At 39.0% G+C, this 24,932-nt stretch overlaps 1 protein-coding gene across 1 annotated transcript in view; it reads left to right on the top strand.

Annotated features, from left to right (window-relative positions):
* Window positions 1-23,338, top strand: part of NRSN1 (neurensin 1) — a 29,965-nt gene extending 6,627 nt beyond the window's left edge. Inside the window, exons 2-3 of the mRNA XM_063451680.1 lie at window positions 15,347-15,544; window positions 18,954-23,338. Coding sequence (XP_063307750.1) covers window positions 15,356-15,544; window positions 18,954-19,352 — 588 coding nt within the window. The 5' untranslated portion in view covers window positions 15,347-15,355 and the 3' untranslated portion in view covers window positions 19,353-23,338. The remainder of the gene's footprint in view (window positions 1-15,346; window positions 15,545-18,953) is intronic.
* Window positions 23,339-24,932: the final 1,594 nt, after the last annotated feature.

The following is a 24,932-nucleotide window of genomic DNA, read 5'->3' as shown; positions in this document are numbered from 1 at the left end:
ATTCCCTTTTATTCCAGAAGTTTGGTCCTTAAGGGGTTAAACCAAGAGTGTATGTCAGTGAATATGTATCAGTGAGTGCGTGTGTCTGTCAGTGAAAGTGTGTTGGTTAAACAGCGTGTGTGCCAATGTCAGTGTATGTATGTCATTGAGAGTGTAAGGGGGTTCCCTTCTCTGATTCGTGCTCCTGAGTGCTATGATTCCTAGTTATGCACCCTGATTACAGTTTTGTAGAAACTGCTATATTTACATTGCAGAGTTGAACAGATATCCGGTGGCTGTCTTCACTGTGAGAAATGAATCAACCTGAGTTATCAATCAAATGCTGCTTTTGTAGCATCTTTTGACTGACGCAGCGCATGTACACAAGCCTCGCAATGGTTCTTTATGGGGAGGCATTGGATTGGCTGAGAACATCAAGACTGATGAGCTCATCCATGGAGGTGGGGCAGCTGTGGAGAGAGCACCTTTGTGATAAAAATCTTAGGTACGTAAACTTACTTTTTTACTTCATTCTGAGGGGGAGGAATACAGTAATCCTAAAGGACAACTGTCACCATTTTTAATAACCATATTTAAAATAATAATTCTTTCACCAAGTTTTGAAAGAGATTGCTTTTAAAATTAAGTATATGTAAAAATGAAAAAAAAACTTCATCCCTTCCTTTAGTATATGACAGTTTCATTTAGCCATACACAGTGTTTGAAAAAAGACAATTAGGGGTAGGCATACATTGAGGGGACAACCTGACCTGACCAATGCTGTGGCCTGGGAAGGGGGGCGGAGGGGGAGGTGCTCCGTCCCTTGCCTCAGCCCTCCTGGCCTACCCAGCTCTGTGCTGAACCCAACTCCCTCACCCTATTTCCTACCCCCTCCTACTCCTATCCCCTTCCTTCTTCTTTCTCTCTTCAGACAGGTCTTCACCTGACCAATAAAATAAGGGGTGGACATCATACAGATAACTTAAGACCCCCGATGACAGCAGGTGGACACATGGAACTAGGGACTGCAGGTGGTTTACCACAGACAAGGCTGGGGCTCCCCAGCCACATTCGATGGCTAGCAACGTACATGCACTTGGCCCCAAACAGGCTCGCACCCACCGCAACATTTTGCTCAAGTACTTCCTCATCCATGAATCACTGTATATTTGCCGAGTACCTAGCAGAACCTATGTCTCAACAATGTTGCCAATGCTGATTCTACCATGGTCAAACTACTGCTTAGGTTTGTGCATACCACTGTATATGTCACTGTCTACCACTCAAACATAAATAAAGAATGTAAAAAAAAAAGAAAATAGACAATTAGTCTCCATGACCTTCACTGCTTTGGTTTTCAAACACTGTCTGACTCAAGGTGTATGTATATGGCTAAAGGATCCTGTCATATACTATAAGTAGGGGCGAGTTTTTCTTATTTTTTATTTTTGCATATACCGTATTTATCGGCGTATAACACGCACTTTTTCTCCCTGAAAATAGGGAGAAAATCATGGGTGCGTGTTATACGCCGATATCCTACATTTACTTACCTGTCTTGAAGCGTGGGCCGGCTTCACAGCGCGCACCGCGGAACTGGAACTTAAATTTCAGGTTCCGGTTTCCAGGGGGACTGAAAGGAAGTGTGCACACTATTGTGTGCACACTTCCTTTCAGTCCCGCCGGTACTGGAACTTAAATTTCAGGTTCCGGTTTCCGGCGGGACTGAAAGGAAGTGTGCACACTATTGTGTGCACACTTCCTTTCAGTCCCGCCGGAAACCGGAACCTGAAATTTAAGTTCCAGTTCCGCGGTGCGCGCTGTGAAGCCGGCCCACGCTTCAAGACAGGTAAGTAAATATGGGACAGAGGGAAAGTGCACTAGGGGACACTATGGGAGGGGGGACACACTATGGGGTTGGAGAATACTATGGGGGGGGAGAATACTATGGGAGGGGGGAGAGAATATTATGGGGGGGAATACTATGGGAGGGGGGAGAGAATACTATGGGAGGGGGGAGAGAATACTATGGGAGGGGGGGAGATTACTATGGAAAGGGGGGGGAACACTATGGGATGAGGGGGGGGAATACTATGGGAGAGGTGGAAATTTCCTGGAATTTCCTTCTGGAAATGAGGTGCGTGTTATACGCCGGGGCGTGTTATACGCCGATAAATACGGTACTTCTTAAAAAAATAAAATTTCTTCCAAACTTGAAGAAAGGGTTATATTATAACAGATAGCAGGTCACTACAGCGTTAGGAATGCATGTTTATATTACTAACAATCTTGTGTTTCTGTAATGGAAGTGTATGTGACAACAACATATGATTTGGAATAATTCTTCAACTCAGCTATAGTCACAGCCAGACTATTTTTGCCTAAATTTTGCAATTCATTTTTAAGTTCACTACAATTTTGTGTTTAGATTATAATCCTCTGTGGTTTGAGTTTTACTTACCAATTTAGCATACTTCTATAACATTATTAAATGTAGACAATAGGGCATAGATAAAAGAGGTTGCCAGGCAGTTAAGTGGCAGCAGTGTAGGTCGTAAATATTACGACATAGCAAGTTGCAGTGTACATATTAGAATATAGGCCAATGAGAAAAAGCAATAATATTATACAGTGGCTTGTCATCTGCAAGTTACACATTCTCTGCCTCAAATTGGATTGGACTGAAGTTTACCTAATGCAAATAATATTCAGATAAAATTAGTTTCTGTTAAAAAGTTTTATTTGTGTGTGATAATAATAATACTCCTGCATTTTGCTATTCCTCATCAGAGTCACTCTATAAGAGCATAGACCACTTGTCAGCTTTCGGACCATAAGGTTGTAGCACAGGTATAACACAGTTTATATTCTACTGGTGCTCTATAGATTATCACAGTTGACTTCTGGGACCCAGAAAGACATATGCTCGATATCTGGTCCTTAAGGGGCACTATAGTCACCCAGACCACTTCATCTCAGTGAAGTGGTCTGGGTACACGTTCCCTGTCTTTTTAACCCTGCAGTATAAAAAACAGCAGGTTTAAGTCCACCTCTTGTGGCTGTCAGTATGACATTCACTAGAGGCCCTTATGCGGCACAGCATGACAAAAACTTATTTACATGATGTGGAATGCCCATAGGAAAGAATTGATTCAAGTTTAAAGGGACACTATAGTCACCAGAACAACTACAGCGTATTGAATTTGTTCTGGTGTGTAGAATCATTTCCTTCAGGCTTTTTGCTGTAAACACTGTCTCTTCAGAAAATTCAGTGTTTACATTACAGCTTAATGATAACTTCACTGGCCACTCCTTAGATAGCTGTCAGAGATCCTTCCTGGGTCACGGCTGCCTAAAATGCATCCAAACATTCAGTATCTCCTCCCTCTACATGTAAACACTAAACTTTCCTCATAGAGATTCATTGATTCAATTCATCTCTATGAGGAGATGCTGATTGGCCAGGGCTGTGTTTGAATCATGCAGGCTTTGCCCCTGTCCCTGATCTGCCTCTTTGTCATTCTCAGCCAATCCTATGGGAAAGCATTGTGATTGGATCAGGCCACCACTTCTGATGATGTCAGCAGACCTCTTGTTTTTCTGAGTCTAACAGCATTCAGAGTTACAGCTTCTGGCTTGAATACAGTAAGATTTTGCTATATTTATGGAGGCATGAGGGGCCCAGGGAGGCTAGAGAGTGGTTTTAACACTATAGAGACAGGAATGTTTGTGTTCCTGACCCTATAGTGATCCTTTAAATGCACACTGCTTGCCACACATCCGCATTAGGTCTCCAGTGGTCCCATTTTTTTTTATGTTAATGCACTGAGTTTGGAAGAGCAGATTCCTAACGCTATAGTGTTCCTTTATATTTTGTCATCTTTATATGTTAATGGTGTAATATTATAAGTAGAAACAATGAAGTAAAATAGATTTTTTAACATTTAGTAGCAATTTTACTAGGAAGTTATAGTGTCTTTAACTATATTTGGAGCAATATGTTATACATATAAAGTGCAATTTTTGGCACTAGTTTAAAAAAAGACACAATGGGAGTTATGTCTAATAATTGTTGCATTCACTTTTACATTTATACCAGTTTTGTGCTAATGTGCCATTGTCGTATGTATAAAGCTGTTACTCAATCTTTATACATTCATGACTTATTTTTCTCTCTTTTCTGTACTGCTCCAAAGTCATTCATCTCAATCCTGACACTTTTTTACTTTTTTGAGTTTTTTGCTCCTTTTTTTCTTATCATTTTAGCATTGATTGTATTCACAGAATAGTAACATAATTAAGAAAAAAAAGATGCATTCACAACTTGACAGTTATATTTATTCTTTAAACTATACTATAGTCACCAAAACAACTTTAGCATAATGATAGGTCTGCATAAACAAAGTGATTTTACAGAAAATAAATCTGAGACTGTTGGGGCCTGATCTAAACACCAAAAGTGCAGAATCTTTAGTGTATAGATCTGGCCCCTACAGTCTCACATTTATTTTCTGTAAAATCACTTTGTTTATGCAGACCTACCTCCCTGCAAGTAACATGCACAGCACTTTCTTGTTAAGTGAGATCTAATGTTTACACTCCCTTTCTTTCAAATTCTATTTATTTTAGAATTTCATATGTCATGCTCTGTTAATAGCTTGCTAGACCGTCTGTGTAATTGAAGTTCAATTTAAAGAGCAGGAGATAACTACTTTTTTTTTTTTTTTTTTAAATTCTTTATTTAAGTTGCCATCAGACAGAGATCAATACAAGAGGCACATTGCATACATTACAAAATCATAACAATCGACTTTCCAGTAAAGTGTACAATGTGTTAAATCAAATTAAGCTGCGGTGTCCTGTCAGATTCTCAGATATGCAGTATGAATGGCTATGAATCCGACAACAAGGTTTTTATTATCATAGAGAAAAATAATTTAACAGTAGTAATTCTGTTTACTGGGCAACGGGGCATGATTGCTTCCTTCTCCCAGCTCCCAGCTCCCAGCTCCCGCCTCCCCCATTCCCCTCTCTCCTTCACTCTCAAGAGCACCTGAAGCTGATGACATCCCCCTTAAGTTGCTCCACTGGTTGTGCGGACCTCAGTGGGCCACAGGGCCCCCCATAAAATCTCTAGGTGGCTCGGTCACTTGTGGAAAAGACAAATTATATGTTATCTTTATAGTCGTGCCACGGTTCCCATATCTTATGAAACGAGGAAAGGGAGTTATGTAGTGTTGCTGTTAGTGGGTCAATTAAGTGGTTTTCCTCTATCTTGGCCCTAACCTTTCCAATAGATGGAGGGGATTGTTGCAGCCAGTGAGCTGCCAAGACTCACCTTGCTGAAAAAATAATTTTATTACATAGTTTTTGTTCACGGTGGGTCATGCCTTCCTGGGATGTGCATAGCAGGAAAAGCCAGGGGTCCAGTTCGAACAACCTACCTAAGTAAATATACGATGTCCCCCCCAGAACTGCGTCAGGATGGGCAAAACCACCACATATAGGGATATGTTCCCCACAACCCACACATCCACCAGCAATGATGAGTGGGTTGTATGCCCATCCTACACAACTGCATCGGGATGGTGTGCCATCTGAAGAGGATCTTATACATTTGCTCTTTTGAGATCACACTGAAACCTTTGCTTCTGCTTCCCACATATCCTGCCACTCATCTCTCTTGATCTCCCCTCACAGGTCTCTCTCCCACTGTTCTACATATCATAGTGGGCCCCAAGCCTTAGAAGTCAAGCATATGTCAGTGTAAATGTCTGTACTAGGCCCCCTCCTATATCTTCCTTGATAGCATAAAGTCTCAAAGAGAGTAGGTGTAATGCCCCTCGACCCCGTGACCTCCTCCCTATGGGCAAAGTCTCTTATTTGGATATAGCGGAAGTAGTCATGATTGTTCAGTCGGGCCCTCTGTTTCAATGTATTGAAAGTCACTAACTTATCACTGTCCCAAAAGTTAATATACCTCTGCAGCCCTGCGTCTTCTAATTTCCCAAGACCCTGAGGAATCATTCCCGGAGGAAGTCTCTGTTCCGCAATAGCGGGGTCAGAGGGGAGGAGTTGGAACTAAGGCCATACTTGTATCTGATCTTGTCCCATATAGACAAGGAAGTAACGATGCCTGGGCATTCGGTTCACAATAGTGCACATTGGAATTTGGCAAGCCACATAGAACATGGATAAATACAAACCTATAATCTGCAATTCAAGATCCACCCAGCGCCTCTCCCCTGGGGCTGTGTGCCACATCACCTGATCATAGCAAGTTGAGCAGCATAACAATACATAAGGAGATTTGGCAATCCCAGTCCCCCTCTCATTTTTGTCCTGTATAGCATATTTCTAACCAATCTGGGTCTTTTGTTATCCCATATTAAGGAATCTATGTGTTTCTGGAGTGTGTCTTGTTCTACCTTGGTTAACTGCATAGGAAGTGCCTGAAACAGAAAGAGGAGCCTTGGAAGAACATTATTTTTATGCAGTGGATGTGTCCTATCCATGAAATCGGTCTGGAATCCCAAGCCTCTAGGGTGACATGCATAGATATGCCTCTAGATTTCGTCAGATTGACCTTATAGCCAGATATTTGGCTGTATTCCTCTATCAGGTCGACCAAAGAGGGCAAGGACTCGAGCGGGTCCGAAAACCATTAGTATAACATTGTCGGCATAGGCCACCACCTTTTTTTCTTCTCCCTTGACCCTCAACCTCAGCTTTTCTGGGGCCTCTCTTATGCGCTGTAGAAATGGTTCCAACGCAATGACGAACAACAGGGGGGATAGGGGGAACCCCTGTCTGGTTCCCTTACTTATGGGAAAGGTGTTTCCCCCGTCTCCCAGTAGCACCACTTGCGCCCACAGGTCCCACCGCGCTCACGAACAAGGCAGGAATACCCCAGTTCTTCAAGAGAGAAAAAAAAGTACTGCCACTCAACCCCGTAGAACGCCTTCTCCACGTCTAGTGGCTATCTTGATTAGAATGCCTCTGATGACCGCCTTATGGGTGGACCAAACCGTGTCTGCGTCAATCTCTGGGGTGTAATTGAAGACAAAATACTCTCAAGGCAGCATTCAATTTCGCTACTACCTCGCTATCCTTCAGGAGCGAGTTATTCAGATGCCATGTCCTTTGCGTTGGAGTCAGAAATCCTCTTAAAGAGAGATGAATATATCTCCATAGTCCGACCAGGAGATGGACCTAATGTCCACTGCCTGGACCACTGGAACAGTTTTCCGCGAGACTAAGAAAAGGTCGATGCGGGAATATGTCCCATGTAGGTCCGAATAGAATGTGTAGTTGTGTTCCCCTGGGTGGTGCACCCTCCATACATAAACGAGTTCACATTCCTCCATAAAGTTCCTAAGGAGTCTGTCATTAGAAGGAAGGAGACATCCAGCCGGCACAGGTGACCCGAGCCGACCAGGTAATGGGGATAATTGGCATAGCAGAGCAGAGGAGGGAGGTGGCTCGACAGTTAATGGGGCCTGAACTGCACTGCTCTATTAGTTCATTATAGGTTGTTTTTTCGTTTTAGTATTCTTTATGATTGGTAGGAGATTTTCATGTTGTTTTTGCTTTCCCGTGTTCCAATTACCCCTATTCTCTGTATATAAAATATTTGGCTGGGGCTACGTTATACTAGGGGCCGCAGACAAAGCTGGCACCCCCTGCCAGCCCGGGCACCAACCCAGAGAAGCGGGACCTGAGCCCCCACCTGTCGATAGGGCACGCGGCCCATAGCGGAAAGCCAGAACACTGGAGTCCCCCCCTTCCAGGGTCGGGATGTCACAGGTGGGGGAGCTCTGGTGTTCTGGCTTCCTGCTATGGACCAGGTGCCCTGTTGAAGGGTGGGGGCACCGGCAAACCCACCCGAGACTGCCCCCAGCCATCTTTCATACCAGAGACCCCACCCATCCAACAAACTCCAAAGTTGAAACACAGCGAGGCATCTGGGCACCCGTGGGCTTGCAGAAAGGCACCACCCAAGTCGGTCAGGTGACCCTGTACGTCTCCTGTACCCCTCCCAAAACAAACCTAGCCCCTGCCAAGGAACCCTCTCTCGGCCCCCCCTGCTTCAGTAATCGTCTCATGCCACAGTGTCCCCTCATTCTCTTTGCATATACTGTCTGTATCTCAAGTTATGTATGTACAGGGTTATTCCTACCTGCTGTATCCCTCCTCTTCACCCACACATCCTGTCCTCAAAAGGAGGATAATCATAACTCCCACTCGGGACTCCGGCAAGATTCCCATGCCTCCGCCATCCCCGCAGCCCCCCCCAAAACGGGCTGGGGACCACCAGAAGCCACCCCAGCCCACATCAGCTCTCCACATCAGCTCTCCACAGTACCCCAGCCACCTTTCTGCCGCTCGGCTCGTTGTGTACTTTGCAGATAACATCTTTTAAAATAAGTAACATCTGATTAAATATGAAACCATTTTGTTTTCATGCGGGCTGTGTCACTCACAGTCAGCGGAGCTGTGGCTAGGACTGCATGGACAGAAACAAAAGTGATTTAACTCTCAAATTACAGAGAATTCAGAAGTGAGACTGCAGGGGCATAATCTATCAAAGTGTTCTCAAAATTGTAAGAACAGAAGTTTTTGGTCTCGTATCTAAACGTATGTATGAGGTTTTTTTTTAAATGATCCGTGTCAGTTTTTCTCTTTCTAAATTCCTTTTCAGAAATATCCATTTCAGAAAAGACTGCCAAATTTAGAATGGCCAAAAACAGAGTAAAACTATACACTCTTTTTTGGAACAGGTGACATATGGATTGATAAATCTGTTGCATTGCAGAAACATATTATCATGCATTCAAAAATAAGGGTTAGGGAGCAAAAGAATACATACAAAAGGATGCACACTAAATTAATAATCAAAATTCAATCACTTTATTATACTATCAAAAAATATATTTTAACAAACAACTGTAATACTAAAATACACCATAGGCAACAAGTCATCAAACAGTTACATAGAGCCCCACTACCTCTCCCCCTACCGTTTCAGCACCAGCAAAAGTGCCCTTTTTAAAGGAAGGCCCTCTCTATGTTTAATTTGATAGTGTAATTTCCAGAGACGTGATACTTTCCAATGGAAATTTACTACTGTAGAGGAGCAATATGTGCAACGTTATAATTGTTGTAGATACACTTTAGCAAAACTCTTTTTTTTTTTTTAATTCTTTATTTTAGTTGTGCTTAGAAATACAAGGAAATTGACCATCAGCAGTACAACAAAAGTAGTGTAGATCATATCATGAATTACCAGTGAACGAAAGGTTGTACATTCGCAGGTACAGCACATTTTAAGTAGTTAAAGTATAAACGAAGCTAGGATATTTTGTCAAACATGGTGGATAACTGCATTATATACTTTGCATATAACAGTTGAGAGATACATGTTAGTTAGGCAGCCTATCTTGTTAGTGCATTGAGCTTAGCTTTCTAGACTGATAGACAGAAGAATAAAAATTTAAAATAACGTTAAGAGAGGCAAAAATTCACTATCATTATCTGGTGAGTCTCCCAGGAACAGTAGGTAGGGATTAGGTTGTACAGATTGGGGCACCGTTATCTTTTTGTGGGGAGCTTAGTGCTCCTGATATAGAGGCCCCCAGGAGGATCGCCTAAGGCTGGTCAAGTTGGAGCATTGGGTGTTAATTGCCGTGGGCTGGGAGTGCCCCGTTATGTGTGGCTCGCTAGTCCCATAGGAGGGGCAGTATAGCGGTGAGTGTCTGCCTTTGGTTTGTACTTGTTGTCCAGGGAGCAGCATGTTACATCTGTAGCTGTCTGGGCTTGTTGGTGTGTCTGGTTAGCTGATCTTGTTGCTAGCTGCTCTGTCTCCTGTTAGTGTGGGGAGTAGGAAGTGCTTGTGGGTGCTTGTGTGAGTGTATCACCCCTTACCTGCCATGTGGGCCTGTATGTTAGGTCCCCCCTGTCCCCTGAGGTGAGGAGATGGTAGTGAATTGAATTCGCTTGAATTCGCTTGTCATACATAGCGCTATTATTATTATAGTTATAGTCAAGTCAACAGAAACAAAAATTATAACTATAATCTGGTTGGTGTATTGGGATGTGTGACCCACGTTTGGGTGTCCCACGTCTGGGTGTCCATCACGGCCTCAAACAGTATCAGCAAAGGCTCGGGGAGTGAATGGCACCACCTTTGTAACATCCCATGAACTGCAAGGTCCGCTTCCTGGGCCGTGGCTGAGGTAAGGCTCAATTTCTGGAGGAACGCCTTGGAGTCATCTGCAGAGGTGAGCGGGTAGGTGTGACCCTCTTTGGTGGCTTGGAGAGTGCGTGAGGGGCCCCATTTATATGCTATGCCCTCTGAACATAGGGTTTGGGTGACTCTGTGAAAGGATTTTCTCCATAATAAAGTTGATAGAAACACAGAATGTGACGGCAGATAAGAACCATTCGGCCCATCTAGTCTGCCCAATTTTCTAAAATACTTTCATTAGTCTCTTATATCTAAGATAGCCTTATGTCTATCCCACGCATGCTTACACTCCTTCACTGTATTAACCTCTACCACTTCAGCTGGAAGGCTATTCCATGCATCCATGATCTGCATAAGTCCTGGAAGAATAGGAGTTGCATGTCTTCAAAGCCATAAGGTGTTTTATTTTTCACTGCTTCTTGAACCGCCACTCTATCTGTGTTCAATACGAATCACACCAGCACATCGCGGGTAGCTCCAACCGGTGCCTTGTTGGAAACAGCCATCTAGTTGTATGCTTTTCGCGGAGCGTTTTGGCATCAGAGAAGCGAAAAGGCGCCTTAAAAAGTGCGGCCTCTCGTGATCGTCAACCGTTTCGGCGATACCTCTTATTTTGAGGTTGTCTTCCAGAGTGTCCATTTTGATTTGCAGTGCCCTGTGAGCTGCTTGGAGGCCCTGAATTAGCTCCTTGTCAGTTTCCTGTAGGTGGGCCACTGTGGAGAGGTGTTTTTCAGTCTCCCCTACTCAGGCTGTGACCACAGCAATGTCTTCTTGGATTATATCAAGGTCAGCATTGAAGAAGGAATGAATGTTATTCATGAGGTCCTGTATGTCCCCTTTTGTGGCTGGGGCTGATAGGTCCTCTGTCCGAGGTGTAGGTATATAACCCTCTGTATGGGGGATTTTGTCTGGGGCCTCCATGACTTCCTCCTCAGAGGAGGTGTAGGGAGAGTCGGGTGGCGCCGCCATTTTAGGTTTAGGCCTCCGTTGCCAGAGGTCGCCTATGTTGTGGGACCCCTCCCCGGTCAGCGTTTTCAACTTTTTTGTTTTCTTCCCCATGCGGGCTTTTGGTGTTGGGTTTGATGTCTGCTGAAATCGGGTGGATAAGCACCTTGCGTTTGATGTCTGTGGGATATATCACAGGAGCTCTCAACAAAACTCTTTTTTCCATGTGCAAGTGCATCATTAGGGCTGTATAAATAAAAATAAAAAAATTATAATTATAATTAATTGTGAAGAAAATCTGGTATATTCTGACTCAATAGCTATGGATTTATTTAAGTGACTCAGAGATATAACATATGATGTAAAATAATCTGTATATAGTGTCTGCTGTGACATAAAGTGCATTAAATATTCAGCTCATGCTTCAAAGTCGCACTCAGTGAACTTATTTCTTTTTGATGAAATAGAAATATATTTTGCATTATTTTCCATTATTTTAAGATTCCATATGGTGTTTGTATACAATTTTAAAATAGAGCCTGATTCTACTAATAAAGTGCCAACTTCCGCAGTGCATTACAATTTATAAAGGGGAAAATTAACAATGAGGCAATTACAAACCATAACAGGACAATAGGTTGAGAGAACCCTGCTCGAAAGAGCTTACAATCTTACCTCTTCTGCTCTTTTACTCTTGATCTGTAGGACAAGAAGTCATGTATTCTGACTTCTTAAAGTCTTTCATGCTATTGTTATGTTGTGTGCCCAATCATTTCACTTTTAAATCACAGCATCCATGGAAATGCATGGGCTCAATACTTGTTTTTTCACTGAACAGAATAATTGACGCGGGAGAGGTGTAATTTACGTTAGCAATGTCCCTGGTTTGCCTAAAAATCATACAGATATATTTTAAAATCATCTACTGCATTTAATAAACAGGTCTTCAAAGAGATGTTTATATTGGCCTTCAATATATTTTTTGATTTTTTTTTTATCCCCTCTGAAACTTTTCTACTCTATCTTCAAAATTAAAACTTCAATTCCCCGTATTAATTCCACTGACTATATCTGTACTTTTTCTAGTTGCATAATGTCTGTGAAAGATTAATGTATTTCACGTACACAGTATGTCAGTATAGTGCTTCTTGCAACAAATCTCCATGTGTCTTTAACTTTGTGTGATAAAGATAAGAGTCAGTCTTTTAGCACTTTACAGTCAAGGCTGTGAAACTCCCACTGTTGATTTTGTTGCCTGATAAAATAGCTGTAAATGGGGTGCTTTCTGACAGTCACAGAGAAGTGCAGCAGATGTTATTTTGTATTAATTATGATGTATGATATATTACAATGCACAGAGCACTCAAATTCTAATTAGCAATTATCAAAATTTAGTCGTTTTCTTTTTCTTAATTTATACATGTATATAAAATGTAACTTCACAATTGATGGGAAAAATGTGTGGCACAAGCACATTGTGTTTCTGCCCCGCCGCGGTGAATAAAGCATTAAAAACCATTTATTTACTTACTTGATCCCAGCTCCGATGACCCTTGCGGTGTATTAGGCCTCGCCACAGGAAAGCATTGAATCAATGCTCCCGAATGCAGGAAGCAGTACCTGGAAATATTATCTGCCTCGCGTCTCTGCGAACCTGGACACAGTTCGTACCTCTGCCCATTCAACTTGACGAACGACGTTCAGGAGATATGATCTACCGAACAGAGTGAGCAGAAGCTCCATAGCAGCCAGGGGGAGCGTTCGTCGGTGTTCGTACAGGAACCCCCGAAAACAACCGGCTATCATGCCTAATCATCTGGAACTGTTTTGCGCTATCCCCTCGTGGCTGGTCAGTCAAAACGTTATTCAAAGATAACTTTCACTCTACCAAACCGATCTGAGTGCTTTTCGGATATGTTGTGCACTCAGATAGTTTTTGTGAGGTTCCTGTATTCCTTTCATGTATTTTTGGGGTATGTTAAAAATGTATGAAAGTTTCTGTATTTGAGATATAATGGAATTATCTTAAATGGAGCTCAATTATCTCTCAAACACAAAGGCTCTTGGGAAAGAAACCCTTGTGTTCTTGATATGGAAACCCCATGCTAGGGGCAATGCATAAAAGCTGTGTGGGGCAGAATAAAATCAGTTGTACTCCCAGAACTGTGTGTCGTCCAGTTGCTGGGAAGGAGGTGGGCTATTTACTTGGCAGTTATTGTTCCTGATTCTTCTCTTGGCGATCCAGCGGAGAAAAGTCCCTGCTAGGACTATGGCTCCGCTACACCCGAGATATAGGATAATGCATTTGAATTTTGCAGTGCTAGCTAGTTTAGAAAAGCAGAAACTCCTGGCTTTTACCTTGTATATTCTAAATGGGGTAAACATAAAAGAAGGAAAAATAAAAATATATTTTCTAAGTCATATATTATCCAAGCATGTCATAATATATGTTAAATGTGATCTGTAGCTGTTATAATGTGATCTGTCACACATTTTGTCATTGCTATTGACAATATACAGGAGTAAAGGGTTGCAACCAGTCGTTCATATTAAAATAGATTGATGCTTGGAAATAAAGGACAGGCAAATAGTAACTTAAATGACAGCACTCACTGATTTAGGGTACAAGAGCAGATATTTAAACACAAGTATATCCAATGTCAATTGAATGTCTTTAGAGTGGCTTCTTGCAGAGGATAAAGTAATAATCTTAACATCTACTACTAGACTATGGTGGTATACAGCTTATACATGCGTGAATGTCAGGGGAGTGTTGCTAAGAAAATGCCAGAGGTTTAGGAATTCACGTTCATTTGGGATTACGTATCACTGAATGGAGTGGAAGTGACTGAAAAATGCATAAGTCCTAGAATGAAAGTGTATAATGATAAATTAGCCTGCCAATGTTACTAAGAAGCCATGTACTTACCAGCAGCATTTTCAGTGTGATGTAAACAAAAGGTAGGCATCGATACAAAGAAGCTTGAGATACAGTGTGACCTTATTCCGTTCAATGATGACTAAAGCAGCACAATTTGGCAAGCACTAACATTTGGATTTGTTTAGTGCCCAGTGAACATGACCCCTAAACTCTCATAACCTGAAGTAAGACCACTACTATGGGTCAGCTGGGTGAGATATATGCATAACAGCTATAATATAGCACCAATCTTATCACAGAAGCTAAAAGAAAAATGTATCCTCCAAGGCTGTACTAGAGAATAAATACAGACTGTATGCGTCTATATTATGCCAACTGTAGCTATGAGTGTTTAAAAAACAAAAATAATATTCTAATTAAAACAGTCACACCCCGAAAAGACAAGGCCCTTAAATAAGGGGGGAAGGAAAAATTAAGACTCCTGTATGATACAGGAACAGAATCAGGTCTAGATTACTAGTGTTAGCCGTACAAATGGTACCATAATCAGACTGTGTTAAATTGACTGTACACCAGGAAATTGAATTATGCTGTTTCAAAAGGTTGTTGCATAAAAGGGTTTTGTATAACGCAGATGTTATTCTAACAATACCATGTAGATGTTCTATTTCTAGTGTACAATATCCATCTACGGTAATTATCCATCCATTCATCCATTTATATGTGTAGTTTAGTAGTTTTGTAATATTTTATTGCAAACCGGTAGAGCTATGTTTCGGTCTCAGCTAGGAATTGAGCACGGGGCACCCATCTCCTACAATGACCAGGAAAGAGACAGAATTACAAACTCCTTGTTCAGGAACAGGGATGAAGGGTTTATCATAAAATGTGTTTTGTCCATTAGCTGCAGGGGAAGGACTGAAAATATAAATGTAGGCATTATCAGGCCCCTGTAATAACCACCGGGGGTGGGTATCAAATATATTCATATTCATTACAGCTGTTTTTATATTAAACATTAAAACATTATTTGGTTTTGGCCCTTTCACTGGGGCACGTTTCAGCAACATATACTTTAAAATATTGTAAGAATAATCCACTTTAGTTTTTTATATTTATATCTATAAACTATGTTCATATGGTAATTTATATAGTACCAATGGCTTTCACATGATGAGATGAGCCATTCTGTACTTTACATGTTATAATCACATATTATTCAGATACTCATGTATTTAATTATAAATGAGTATTAAATAAAATATATAATATTGTGCTGATTGCTGTTATTGCAGCTTGCAAGGATGAGTGCGTGTGCTGACATCTGTGGGTCCAAGCAGTCTCAGAACACCCCTGAAGGTGGATATCATCGCTATGGAGTTCGGTCCTATCTACACCAGTTTTATGAGGACTGCACAGCTTCCATCTGGGAATATGACGATGATTTTCAGATCCAGAGATCACCTAGTAGGTGGAGCTCTGCTTTCTGGAAGGTACATAATCAAATCTCATATCTCAAACATTGTTAGAGTTTAATGACACTGATAGGGTAATTTAATTGTTGTTGTCTGCTGTAATAAAAAAGGGAAATCCAACTATTTGCCCTAGGCTAAAACAAGCCATCATCATTTGTAGTTTTTTCTGTGTTCATACATTGAGGCCTGTTAACAGTTAACACTTCCCTACCTAGCATCCCCTAATGCAGTTATATTATAGGCAGACATTGGACAATATGTGATTGATGTTTCAGTCCTAACAATGTGCTTTTCTCAAAAATGGTAAAATGAAAGAGCAACATAATTTCACCAGGGACATAAGTAAAGGAAAATACATATATAAACAAAATCACAACAAGGCTGTAAACTGAACCAGTCGCAGATAAATGGAAAACACAAATCATTAGAAGTAAATATGTAAATAATGAAAAACCTTGACTAGTGAGCCATATCACAGTGAGTGGGGCAGGGTCATGGTAAGCAGGAGATACAGATAAAGAACATGCAGATAACGAGTGCCTCCAAAGAGCTTTTGGTGAAATGCATAATGGAGTGATAGTAATTCATCAATTACACAATAGTTACTAAAGAATAGAGACTACAAAAATTGGGAAATACAATTTGCATTTAAAAAAAATGCAAAAGAATCAGAATTAGCAATGCAGTGCGATTATAACTCTAAAATCTCAGAAGCAAAAAAGCAATATTAAAAAAGCAGAAAATGTATTACATACTTACTGTAATTTTCTTTTCCTGGCTATTTTACATGATAGCAACACTTATGGGTACCTGTGGGTAGCTCCTCCCTAGTTTAGATGGCATTAATGATTCATTAAACAATTAACAACTGATAAAAGCCCTCTCTCTTATGAGCTCCACATTCTAACAAGTTGTACAAAAAAATAACCCAGAAGGCAGCGCGATGCTTCCATGTAAAATAGCCAGGAAAAGAAAATGATGGTAAGTATGTGATATATTTTTTGCTTTCCTGGCTAAACATGGCAGCATCACTTAAGAGTACTACCCAAGCTCCACAGAGATGGTTGGGGAATCAGAACAAGAGAGATTTTAGTAATGCAAAAGGAAAACAATCTTTAGTTTAGTTGCGTAAAGCCACCAAAGCCAAAACACTTATTTCAAACTGACCTAATATCACATGCGTAATCCACACAATTCTAAGAAATTGCAAAGTAATGCCTTATTTAGCCTCTGCGTAGGCGATGATGCAGTAACTGTTTAAACATGTTACATGTACGCTTTAAATATGCATACGAAATAAAAAAACATTTAACACAAACTGAGAGGTCAAGTTTGTAGTGCTTCATAAATGTGAGGTGCGAATACCTGGTGGCTGCCTTACATATCTCCTCCACTGGAACCTGCTATGTAGAATCCCAGGAAGCTGCCAAGCCTCTTGTGGAATGAGCTTGATGTTATGTGGTCCAGGTTGGCCCTGTAAAGAATAGGCTTTGCTAATAGTCAATGAAATCCCTCTTCGGGAACTTTTCGAAGACATCTCACAACATCCAGTTTACGCCAAAAACATTCTTCTGGAGACTTTGGATAGGGAAAAATCTAAAGACAACACTATTTTCTGTTGAAGATGGAACTTAGAGACAACTTTCGTCCACCAGCACTACTCAATCCTAATGGATTGACAAAGCTTGTAATTAATTTGAAAAGTTTATAAAATTGAGACCTACCGGTATATTATAGACTTACATAAACTAATTTAAACCTTATATAGTATTGTTGGATAAGCTTTTCAAATTATTTCATATTTTTGGATAAACTTTAAAAATATTTTTCATAATTGTAAATAATTTTAAAAGTATTTCCAAAAATTTGAAATAATTTGAAAAGCTTAGTCCGTCAATATTAAATCAAGGTCTTTCGTTTCTTCATGTATGTTGGATATGTTTGCTCTTGCAATGCTCACAGCCAACCACAGCAATTGTCAAGAAAAAAAAGTATTTATATTTATGCTAATAATGCAGCTATAATATATAGATAATGAATTGGAAAAATATACATTAAAAAAAACTTAACTTCTGGATTCTGTATTTGCAAATACCCCCAAAAAAAGTCTTCACTAGATTGGGAAGTGATTCCAAACCCTAATTCTAACCTCTTGTTGCTCCAAATGAAAATGCCTAGCCCTAGCATATCCCTGAAGGCATTCATGGGGTATGACATTTAGTAATTGACACCAGTTTCATTCATGAAAACACATGAATGAAACTGATACACAATTTTACAGAACAAAACAGTTATTTTAAAACAGGAAAAGTGCCTGAAGTGTCCTTTGGGGAATGTATGTAATGACAAAAAAAGAAAATACAAAAAATAAAAACTGATAGTGTAGTAAGTTCAAAACTTATTGAGAGCGTAAGGACAATTAACATTTGTACACTCACACTTTTAGGGAGCTTAAATACAGCTCCGGCTTGCATGCCTGGGCAGAATGATCCCGGCCTATGGATATATTGTGGTACAGATTCTTCAAATTGTCCTAATAGTAATGGGTATCCTCATAAAAATATAAAAGACAAAATAAAAGTAAATAGTGTAGTATGTTGAGCTTAAAAGCAGGGGTGTGCATGTAGATAAATGTGAGTGTACAAATTTAAATTTTCCTTACTCTGTCAAGAAGTTTTTAGATTACTACAGTATCAGTCTATTTTGTATTTCCTTGTTTTGTCGTTACATACATTCCCTAAAGGACAATTCAGGTACTACATATTATTTTCCTCTTTTATCCTACCCTCTATCGGACACGAGAGACTCTGTTTTAGTGATTAAGCTGCCTTTGGACTATATTAGTAGAGGCTATGGATTGGTTCGTTTGTAGAAACCAATGAGAGAGGGTTTTGGAAGACATAGGACATTGTGCAGCTTATAACAACATTGAGGAATACGTAGTTCCTTATCTTAGAATGGTTCAGTTGTTATGCATCTAGAACAGAGTTCCCTTGCGAAACTTTATTTTATCTCATTCTAATTTTATCATTTCATCTATTTGAGTATCTGCATCATCAGTGTGCACTTTCATTCATAGAATGGTATTCACTTCCTGTTACAGTTTCCCCAGTGCCCTGTTTTTTAGAGTATACTAACCATATTATCATATAACCATTTAACTTCTAATTCATATACTAACAAACAAAACATCTGTTTTCTATTTGTAAGCTTTGGTTATGATTAATTCACACTCACTTGGATTTAAGTCATACTATATGATAATTCCAATTTGAAATATTGCCACCGTCCCTACAAACTGTGTTGCCACAGTTTTTTAATAGATACCAATGTAATCTTGTTTTATTGTCGCCATACTCTGGCTATCAAATAGAAATGTCTGAAAGGTTAAGATGATTGTAATTGACTTATCATATTTATTTCATAGGTCGGACTCATATTAGGCATCATCCTCATGCTGACAGGTCTAGCAGTCCTTGCGGCTGGCTTCCTGGTACCTCCGAAAATCGAGGCTTTTGGAGAAGATGATTTTGTTGTTGTGGATAGCCATGCCATTCAGTTTAATGGAGCACTTGATATCTGTAAGTTATCTGGTGCTATTTTGTTCTGTATCGGAGGAACTACCATGGCGGCATGTCTCTTATTGTCTGCTTTTGCAAAGAGTTACTCCAAAGAAGAAAAATACCTTCAACAAAAATTTAAAGAGAGGATAGCAGACCTAAAAGCTCACGTCCACCCTGTGACAAAGGCCCCAACACCTGGAGAATCAAAGATACCGGTCACGCTGTCTAAAGTTCAGAATGTTCAGCCTTTATCTGAAACTTGACATTCAACCATTAGTGTGCAAAAAAATTAAATTGAAAATGGTCAGCTTTTTTGAATGTTACAGTGAAAGTTTTATTTTGTAGTTCGGTCAAACTGTACCTGGTTGAGAAATATGTTGATAGGCCCACTATCAGCAAAATGTGAAAAGATCACAGGTTTTCGTCTGTTAATGTGGGCGTTTTACTTTACATAAATGGTAAACTTTCCCAAATCCGTACAGTTGGTTACTCACAATATGCTACTTAACAGCTACAGCAAAATGCTGTTTGTGTCGTGGTTTGGCTTTTTTTGCACTTGCATATGATTTATGTTTTCTTACAGATCTTAATTGAATGGGGAAATATTTTCAATGCTGTGTGCCAAGTAACTAGGATGGTTGACTCATATCTATTATGATATGCTTGACATATTGGCCTGACCACAGAAGCTTGAAAGTACATTCATTTTACAATTGTGTTGTTTAGTGCTTAGACCTAAGATTTATATCACTTCCTTATTATTTTAGCTTTCCTAGTCTTTGTTTATCTCAGTGTGTAATCGAAGCCTTTATTTCACAGTGCATTCCTTTGACACTTTTCAGTATCAATCATAAAATTGCTTTCTTGTTTAGTCTGTTCCTGCACAAACATTCTACAGCCAAAATTAAAGGCAAATATAAAATAAAAATAAAAAAATTGATGGAGAAACCAGGGTTTTACAATTACATCACAGCTTGACAAATCACAATTTGCTGTACGTGCTAATGTAATGACAAAAGTAAGTGTTTGCATTTTTACACATACTCAAAGGTTTACGGATGCAGAAGAAATTGGTACTTCATTAATGTCCATTATACCAGGGTTAATGTTAGTTGTTCTGTGATCTTTAAAAAGCAGTTCATCATCACATGGTACTGTGTTTCTTTGTAGTAAGGGGCGCAAGGAAAAATAAAATAAAAAAACCTGTTAATGCATCCCTAATCAACGCAATCAGAGCATTAACTTTACATTTCTTATATTGAAAGAACATTTTATTGACATGTCTAGAGTTTTCTTGGGGCAAGATGACCCCTGGTACAATTGAAAAATAATAACACATTTTGCATTTATTCTGTCATCTGTAGTGTAGGTGAAAAAGCAAACTATCGTTTATCTATTTTATTTTTTTACTTCAGCACAAAAGCATTTCCAAATATCTAGTAACACAATTCGATGAGCGCCGTGTTCTCCAGCTATAATAGACATCTGTATTTCAGCTGTTGCAGACTAACACTAGCCCTAGATCAATAATCTGGTCGAGATTCACAGGAATCGTGGTCCCCAGCTAATGGCATGCAGATGTCAGTTACCCAAAGTACATTTTATCAAGACTCCTAGAATTTATTTTTTTTTCGAATTATGTTTATTCAGTGAAAATTAAAAGAGCAGAGCTTGTTTTTTTGACTTTCATAAATTTACATTATTTATTTTTAATGCTTTCCACACTGACCAAAAGTCACCTGTATATTGACATATTTATCACTGCCAAAGTGCTCTTTAATAAATCCAATTACCAATTGATGGCAACTTTCATATATTTGCACATTTGTCACAATGCAGAGAAACCAGTATACATAACCATTTCACCAGCCTGTGCACAAATGTGTTGAAGTGAAGATTGTAAGTCAACGTACTCTGCATTTCAGGTTCACTGGCTGGAAGGCCACTGTAGAATAGAGTCTGGGAGTCCATTATAGGACAGTGGAGAAAAACGGCCTTGTAAGAAAATGTTTCACTCAGACCTGACAGCTCTCCTAACCATCAATGGAAGTTAATATTTGGTGATATTCTATCATGTTTTCCATGGTTCTTTTAACTTATAAGCATTGTGGAAAGAGGGTTAAAAAAGCTGGGGAACGTGGAAATGCTTTACAGATTGAATGCTGCAGCTTACCTACTCCTTTTCTGAAGACTTTTTAGGCGTCTGCCAAAATAGTCATATTTTCATAAATATCCAACGCTGCTATTTTGACTTACATTTTGCAACATATTTGTCAGAATGCTACACTGCAAGGTTTAGTGAATTAAATACACATTAAACCCCAATGCAAAGCTTTAAAAGTAATTTATCTGTAATTTTGCCATTTTATATTATTATTTTAGTTCCACCTGGCTTCGCTATAGATATATATTTCTATTTTGTATGGTAATGCAGACAATCTGAGAAGTTACAAGGGATGTTGGCTCCATGACCAAGAAACAAAATGGATGCTTTGTTTAACAATTTCTTTATTTTTTTTTATATCAATCCCTAGACATACAGATCAATAAAATTTTAAAGTGGCACAGTATATTCTCTCCAACACTCCTGCTGGATTTCCTACTGACATATGTAGACGAATTCCTAAGGTGTCATTCAACGAATGTCATTCAGCGAATGTCATTCACCGATAACTCCTGCTGTTGACAAAATGAATAAGACCCTACAAAGTGAAAATGGTTGTACACCACAAACTTTTCTTGCTAATGGGGTAACATTTAAGAATTAAGTACTTATTGCAGGATGCTACATGTAAAGTGTCACTCCACAGAAATGTGTTTACATGATAAATTGTTGCATATCACCATTTTAATCATTGCAGTTTGATATAGGATGTAATATCAAAATCCACACCTGTAATTTACAACCCTGTTAATGTTCTACAGTAGCCTGTGTCTTTCAATTGCGTACACTGTCTAGAGCACAGTAAAACGTCTTCCCTTTAAAGCCTAGATAAATGGCGTCTGGGAAGGGAAAGATGACTGTAATAACATGTTATCAGTTCTATTACGATGTTTCTCTCAGAGTACAGTAACAAGCCAAAAAAACACAGTTGTCTACGTTGGAGATTTTGAGACAAAACCTATACAAATATGCAAATATGCAAAGCCAATATCTTGAATTATCCAGAAAACATGTTGCCATGTGCTAATTGTATGTTTAAAAGGAGTAATAATAAATGTTTTTATACTTTTTCCCATTCCCCATTGCAGGAGTGCAGTAAAGTCATCAAATTTATGTCATACTTATATCAAATAAGAGAACTTTATAAATGTGATGTTCTATTTTTATAGCCATATTAATATATTCCTTCACTTAGTATGTGTTCTGTCTACACGTATATATGACATTTTTTTCAGCAACAACAAAAAGAGATCAACTTTTTTTTTGTCTTAAAATACCAATAATTCTAATTTTTAAATGCAGTAATTATATCATATTGACTTTATCTTGTATGATTGGGACACTATCTTCACCTGATCATGTGTTAATTCAGTCAAACAGTGAAGTATGATAAACTGAAATTATTATTATGCTAAATGTAGGCCAAAATGTTCTCTATGAAAAAATAAATAGCTCAAAGTTTCTATCTTAGCTATATGGGTCTCCGTTTTGAAATTCAGTTGTCAATTTAAACATAATTCAGGGTTTTGTGATACACTTACACTGTTTGTTGCACTTGCTTTTCCACTTGTTGGAACTTAATGTTGCTCCAAGTAGAGCTAGCACATCATTAATCAACAGATACTTCACTCCTAACACTTAGGGTTTGTTTGTTAAACTGGGATTTGTAAGGTATTGACAATGGAATAGCACATTTTACAACAAAATAGTTGAAACCAGAAAAAAAAAAAGTTTTTCTAATCTCTAATATTTTGGCCCAAAATTAGCAATTCCTTTTTCTCAGTCCTTCCATCTCTCTACCCCTCCTTTATACGCTACACAAATCAGACATCTAGATGTTTAACATTATTGTGAATAGCAGGAATAATGAAATTGTAGATGATGTTAATTTTTACACATTTTCTTCACTTGTAAACTGTTGTTGCAAGAACGTTGAGCGATATCAGGAATTGTTGATGGAAACTGAAGCTTTGTCTGTTTACAAGTTAGAAAAAAAAATGAGATGTTCCAAATGTTCATTGTAGAGGTCACATGATTAGTAGATGCCATCTGTATTGTCTGAAATAAACCACTGTTGAGCAATGACACCTTGTTTGAATTTTTTTAATCTCCAAGTATATAGTCTTGTCCTATTTTCTGCACAGTTAAGTTAGTCTATATTACTATCAGCGGTAACAATGAGAACAATCTATGCTTCTAAACATGAACACAGACACAAACTGAGCCTTTGTGTGAACATGAACTCACCATTATACATGGATATATGCATAGTTACAGATGAATAGCTACACACAGTGAAATAATCTATATTATTTTTGAGTTTGATATAGCAGGGCACAGTGACCCGTTAGGAATAATATAATAAAGTCCAAACTTCATGGCACCAGTGATGTGCCAGTCATGATTGTGATCTTATAATCTGGGATGTGGGCCAGAACAGTGGTCACCTTAATGACATTCATAAGAACCAGATCTTGAGGTTGAGCCCCAAATGGAAAGTCACTTATAGTATAGCTTTAGATTCCAGCAGCCCATAGCGCTCACAGCCTAACATTGCCATCCATGGTTGGATAGTTTTAGACTAATCATTAAGAAGTGAAACTTTTGCATTATCTAAAAGGCTTGCTTTTTTATCAAATCACTCACAAATGAGAAATGGTGCAAGGAGCATCCAAAAGCTCATTGCATCATGCTACAGTAAGCTGTAGTGGTTTTGATGCTTACTATTGGACACTTCCCTTCCATGTACAATTAACAGCATGACTCTATCTCTTCCTGTAACAGCTCATGGAGCTCATGTTTATCAATTTTCAAGACAGACACACTACATTCTCAGTAACAACTTATGTTAATTTCATAGCTTATGGTGGTATGAGGTCTCAATGTCTTCCTGCATATACTGTTTTTAACTACAGAAATTTGTAAACAATTATTTCCACATTTTAATCTGTTCCCTTTACCAGTGGAGTACCTACCATGGACATGTCCTGTTATCTGACCCTGAAGAAAGTCCCAAGCGGGGACTGAAACATTGGTCGTTATTTTAATTTGATTGAATAATGAATTTACATTTTAAAAGACCGTGAGCAGCTATCTTGAATTGGACTTCTATCTTTTGGAGCCCAGGCTTAAGCACCCGGCAATTGAGGAGTTAAAGCATGAGTGCAGGGGATTTTTTTTATATATATATATATATATATATATATATATATATATATTTATAGATAGATAGATAGATAGATAGATTTCTGTGGGAAAAGCAAGTCTTATGGCTTGACTGGTGTGCAGATTTTTGTTTAACATTGTATTAAAGATAGATAGATAGATAGATAGATAGATAGATAGATAGATTTACACACAGATACACACACATATTTATTTATTTATAAAATATTTTACCAGGAAAGATACATTGAGATTTCTCTTGTTTTAAAGTATGTCCTGTATATTATATTGAGGGACCTGCCTGACAACCCAGGCAGAAATGCCAGAGAATTTGACTTGCAAGCCCTATATCGGACCCTGTAACTGCGTACTGTTATACTCGTGAAACGTCACTGAACACAAATATGAGTGCTTCAAAACAGTAAAACATATAACTACAATGATGTTATCAGTGAAAGTGCAGATTTGATATTTAAAAAAGCAAACAAAATATGAATACTAAGTTTGGCCACGG

Source organism: Pelobates fuscus, chromosome 4, assembly GCF_036172605.1.
Source record: "Pelobates fuscus isolate aPelFus1 chromosome 4, aPelFus1.pri, whole genome shotgun sequence".
Classification (NCBI taxonomy): domain Eukaryota; kingdom Metazoa; phylum Chordata; class Amphibia; order Anura; family Pelobatidae; genus Pelobates; species Pelobates fuscus.
Note: the sequence above shows the minus strand (reverse complement) of the source record. Positions and strands in the feature narration are given on the sequence as shown.